The sequence below is a fragment of the Mchenga conophoros genome, linkage group LG3 (assembly GCF_057382185.1).
Source record: "Mchenga conophoros isolate Kocher_MC1m ecotype Shallow Benthic linkage group LG3, M_conophoros_male_GT1.1, whole genome shotgun sequence".
NCBI lineage: Eukaryota > Metazoa > Chordata > Actinopteri > Cichliformes > Cichlidae > Mchenga > Mchenga conophoros.
Window position 1 is genome coordinate 62,456,005 of NC_140528.1, and position 6,000 is coordinate 62,462,004.

Genomic DNA, 6,000 nt, shown 5'->3' on the forward strand with positions numbered 1-6,000 from the left:
ACCACCCAACACAAACAACCTTCAAACATCTGGTGAATACAGGATCATCTGACTCCATCCATCTCCATCCCTATCATCCTCTTCTGTCCCACCACCCCTCTGTTTGTGCTTCTTCACTACATCCATGAATCTTCTCTGTGGTCCTTTTCTTCCTCCTGCCTAACAGCTCCATCTTCAACATCCTTTGTTTAGTATATCGACTATCCCTCCTCTGCACATGTCCAAACCATCTCAGCCTTGTCTCTCTGACTTTGTCTCCAAACAGCTCAACCTGAGCCGTCCCTCTGATGTACTCATTTCTAATCCTGCCCATTCTGCTCACTCCCAATGAAAATCTTACATTTTCAACTCCACCTCCTGTCTTTTTGTAAGTGCCATCATCTGCAAACCATACAGCTGTAGTGATCGTCACCTCTCTTCTCAACTTCGCTTCAACAACCCATAGTTTCCCATAGTTATTCCCTGTCCTTTGTTTTTTATGTCACAGATATGTCATCTGGGTCTGCCTTTCCACTCTTCATCCTAAATGCTCCCTCAGTGTGGAAACTATTTACTGCTCTAATCAAATGAACAGTCTTAATGTTTCCGTGCTACACACAGCATGCTAACATGCAATCACACACACAAAGGTCTACCCTAATATCCTCTTCACATTTTGTATTTGAATCATAACATCATGAATGAACAGAAATAACCAGATCATCATTAATTAATTGAAGTGTAGTTTAGCTGCATTTGGCAGAGTTTTATTCTTTCTCTGAACCAGCAGATGATGCATCACTCGCTGGGCTTTGAAGGATTTCTTTTTCTATCTGTCACCTGCCATATTTGCTGCATGCATAGCTGCCTACACCAGAGAAACCAGGCACAGCAGATTTCCTGTTGAGGAATTCCACTTTTCTTCCATTCAAACCTCTGATGGATTAAAAATGATTCTGCTTCTGAGTTTTTGGATTGTCACAGGTAAGGTGAATATAATACATTTTTATTAGCATATCTAATTTCAATCTATTTATTATTTATGTGAATCAATTTTTTAAGATATGTATCAGAGATTTCATTAGGAAAATAACTGTCACTGTGATGAATAAAGCAAAGTTTAAAGTTTAATAAGTGAAATGAAATGTTGGGGGGGGTAGGGGGGTTGATGATGTAATAAAAATAATTATTCTCAACCTAATGTGGCAAAACAAAATATTACAAAGTGATTTCCTTTATCGTACACCTGCTTCAATATATGTATTGTGTGCATGTTGTGATTTTAAGGTGGAATAATGTGTTTTAATGTGTTTTTAAGGTCTCATGGCAGAGGACCCAACAGCGACATATTATCAGCTGAAAAACAGCTCAGTGTGTCTGAATGTCAGGAAACCGCCACCATATAAACGTGGTGAATGGAAATTTAACACAATAATTATTGTTGATGATACAGAAATCAATCCAAATTACAAACACAGAGTGACTTATAGTGCTGGGAACCTCTCCCTGTGTATTAATAACCTGGCTGATACAGACACTGGGATATATGAAGTCTCATACAGCCAAAACTTTATTTCAATGTCAGAGAAGCATCAAGTCATTGTTCAAGGTAAGATATAAGAAAAACTTTGTCTTTAAATGCAGGCCATTTTTACCATTTTAACTTGTGCATGAATCTATTTTACATATTATATTTTTCTGGATTTGGTAGCATTTACCTTACAGCCAGCTTTAACATTTCCTTGGCTGAAGGGTTGTTGTCTTTAACCACAACACCACATAGCCTACAATTTTATAATCACCTAGTTCATTGTCAGTTCTCTTTTTGCATTAAATCATTAATTTGTCTGTTTGGCTCCATGTCACAGATGTGGTTCCCAGACCTGTCATTATAATGTCAAAGCTTGGCTCCAACCAGTCTGCTGGACTCTGCAGTATCACAGTAAACTGCTCCATCCAGGATTATTGGCTTTGGTCTGTTTGTGATGAAGACGGCTGCAGAACATCTCAGAAATCATTCAGTGAGGTCAACATCACCATCTTCACTGAGAACAGAGCTGTGGTCTGCAGAGGCAACAACCATGTTAGCACAAATAAAGCTTCTGAAAGCTTAATGTGTGAGTATTAAGTATTAGATTTAAATAACAGGCTATTGATTTTATTTTTGACAAATAAACTGAATATTTTCTTCTATCTTTCCCTGTAATTTAAATAATTCAATTTTTGTTTGTTATCATAAAAGTCATTTTATTTTTATGTCTGAAAAGAAAAAAAAATACTAATTGAAACTATGTTTTCAAATCTGCAGGTTTCAAATCTACTAAAGATGAAGAGAAATCACAACAACTCATACTAAAAGGAATACTTATTCCTGTTTCTGTAATAATTATCCTCGGAGCATTTTCCTTCTTTTTAGTTAAAACAAAATACAAATCCTACCAGGTAAGATGTATTTGGTAACAGATATTTATCATATAACCTGCTCATTCCTAGAATTAGGAAGGTTACTTCTGGTACATGGTGTGATAATATGACTGAATACATATTTTTACTTCATTATTTCCATGCACAAGCATCTAATGTTCAGGTCATAAGAACACTGCCATTATCTCAGTCTAGAGTCTCGTCTTCCAATGATCCTGGCCCTGTTTATGAGAGCGTGGACGTCTTTCAGTCCATACAGACCAGCAGCTCAAGAGAGGAAATGATCTCCATGGAAAGCCACAAAGCAGATACCATCTACGCCTGTCCAGAAGTGACGGTCTGCTCTGGCAACAACACACAAAGTATTTCAGAGAGTGCCACCATGGGGAAGGCACAGACCTCCAAACAGATTGACTCAGTTTACAGCATGTTGCAGAATTAAATTAAATTAATTATTTAATGGTGTATTTAATTGATTCATTTTGGCACAGTTGACTCCTTCAGCTCTCACCATGAAATAATTTTATCTATCAAGCTCACCCATCAAACCCAGGGGGCGGGGTTAACGCTGATCGAGTCAAAACCATTGCTTTGGCCTGGTGACCATTGTTTTTAGTTTCTGCACACCAACAACCGGCATGTGGAAACTAACAGAACTGTACTTTGAAAAACCCTGTTTTTGTGTCACCAGATACAGTTTTAATATTTTTTAGCCGAGAATGTGTTGGTTTAATCTTCTGATATCTGGTCGGTTTGTCAAGATAGAGCCTCTTTGCAAAAGTGCTTCGATGATTTTGGAGATGTCTGCCCAGCCCACTCTCACAGCAAAGCGTGGGATAGACCCGCTCGCATCGCAAGCGCTCAAGCTGTTATTACCGCCGACAAAGTGCAGGTCCCGGTACACCTCTGCCATAACCCCTGCTGAACACTGACTTCATTTATTGAGGTTATATTTATATTGTATTGTATTTCATTAATTCATTATGTCACTCCTGGCTTTCCATACCAAAGCAGCTCACTTTCTGGTCAGTATTTACTTTAAAATGAACATTGCTTTTGTTTCTTGTTCTTTTTAAACATACTTTAATAACATTGTAGATACAAGTGTAAAAACAAGTGCAAAGTGCAGGATTTTCTCATTTGTCCTGTTGTTAACCATTTTAATGTACTTGATATAATTTTGACTGTAACTGTTTGCTTTATACGGATATAGTACATGTGTATCATTCATTTCATTGTTTAGTGATGAATTTCAAGTGAAAGTTTGTTTATTTTATTTTTCAAACAATAACAGTTATTCAGAAACAATTATAACCTGTTATTGTAATGTACATAACAAAGCCATATTAAAATGACTCTGCGCCAACATGACCAAGGTGGACGTCAGCCCCATTTTAATGCTATCGTGTTTATAGAGAGAACACACACTACGAAAAAAACCATTTGATTCAATCATTTAATTTCCAGCACATTAATACTTAGCATAAAAGAGACAAAGAAATGCAGCAGGGTCCAAGATGCTAGCAGGCACGGGATAGAACACCATAGACAAAGTGGCGTATACAGAAACATCTGTGCTGAGTATGGCCTGAAAGTCCCGAGGTCAAACTGGGAGACACCAGACCGAGCCAAGATCCTGTGGGACCTCAGCTGATGTTTACATTCCTAAATATTATCACACAACTTTATGATATTCCCAGTTAAGAGTTAATTCCATATTCAGCTTTAACAGATTTCAGACATACATGTCTAAAGCACTGTAACATTGAATGTAGTATCAAAGAACTCCATAACCACCATAAATAAGGAGTAACTGATGCCCTGACAGAATAGTCTAACATGTGACCTTTATAGTTAAAAGTTTCTCCTAATTATTTCCTTAATTCTTTAGACTAGCTAATTTTCTAAACCTCAGGCTTAATCTTCTAGATAAAGTTTTTGACAAAGAATCTTAGTCCGTGGGAGAGATCATTTAAAACATTACAGTTCAGTGTTACAGTTGCAGAAGACTGTTTTGGTTCCCCTTGTTTAAAATTCTGGTTTGACCTGATGTCCATTCAGATTTGTTTTTTGTTTCTTTTTGTTGTTTTTTGGGGGGGGGAGAAGGGGGACAAACTGTAAAATGTATCAATCTGTATGAGGTACTGTGCTTTATCCAGGGTGGCAAACTGTGAAATCAAAGCCTGATGTGTGTTCATGTGTCCTTTGGTATCTTTAGTGTTGCCACTCTGGAAACAAAACGTAAGATATTAATTCAGTCACATTTTGACACCCCGTAAATAAAATGTTTCTTTTATTAGTCCACTGTGATGATGTGAAGTCAGACTAATTAAGAACATTTTTTTACACATATACACATATATATACATATATATACACATATATACACATATATATACACACATATATACACATATATACATACCTCTAATATACACATATATACATATATATACACATATATATATACATATACACATATATACATATATATATACATATACACATATATATACATATATATATATATACACATATATACATATATATATATATATATATATATATATATATATATACACACAATATATATATATATATATATATATATATATATACACACAATATATATATATATATATATATATACACACAAAAAAACACCCAGCACGCCCCTGCGGGCGGTTTATCCTTCAAGCTCGGGTCCTCTACCAGAGGCCTGGGAGCTTGAGGGTCCTGCGCAGTATCTTAGCTGTTCCCAGGACTGCGCTCTTCTGGACAGAGATCTCCGATGTTGTTCCCGGGATCTGCTGGAGCCACTCGCCTAGCTTGGGAGTCACTGCACCTAGTGCTCCGATTACCACGGGGACCACCGTTACCTTCACCCTCCACATCCTCTCGAGCTCTTCTCTGAGCCCTTGGTATTTCTCCAGCTTCTCGTGTTCCTTCTTCCTGATATTGCTGTCATTCGGAACCGCTACATCCGCAGGGGCCTGTCCTTCCATGATGGTTCCTCGTCTACATATATATATACATATATATATATATATATATATATATATATATATATATATATATATATATATGTATGTGTATATATATATATATATGTGTGTGGAGCCACTCGCCTAGCTTGGGAGTCACCGCACCTAGTGCTCCGATTACATTTACTGCAACATTAATAAGGGTTTAATACAAAAGTAAATGGTATCATCAGTCTTCCATGAGTGGCGAGTCAACTATATTACTTTATAGTTACAGAATTGTTATCAAACATGGTTAAAGTTTAATTATTTATTTTATGTTCTTGTCCATGAACAGTCTTGTGCTATTTTACATTCATAGTATGAAAAAGCACATTTATTATGCGGCTTTTCCTGATTTTAGATGGATGTCTTTGTGAAATTTGAAAGTCCTGTTTGTTTGTTTGCTTTGTTTTTAATTTTGTGGCTAAGCTAAGCTAAAGCTAAAGACTGAATGTAACTAAATAAAATAAATTAAACTTATTCCAACAAAATTCCGTAATTGTTTTACTGTAAGAACAATATGATTTATTTCATTCATAAAGTAATTTGATTATTAGTGATCAGGGATGGT

The 6,000-nt window shown here is 36.2% G+C and overlaps 1 protein-coding gene across 1 annotated transcript; it reads left to right on the top strand.

The window, feature by feature from the left end:
* The first annotated feature begins 929 nt into the window (after window positions 1-929).
* On the top strand, window positions 930-2,845 carry LOC146579923 (uncharacterized). The gene is made up of 5 exons (XM_085268036.1): window positions 930-963; window positions 1,298-1,588; window positions 1,848-2,096; window positions 2,396-2,421; window positions 2,594-2,845. The coding sequence occupies exons 1-5, from the start codon at window positions 930-932 to the stop codon at window positions 2,843-2,845; spliced, it is 852 nt and encodes a 283-aa protein (XP_085124162.1).
* The last annotated feature ends 3,155 nt before the right edge of the window (window positions 2,846-6,000 follow it).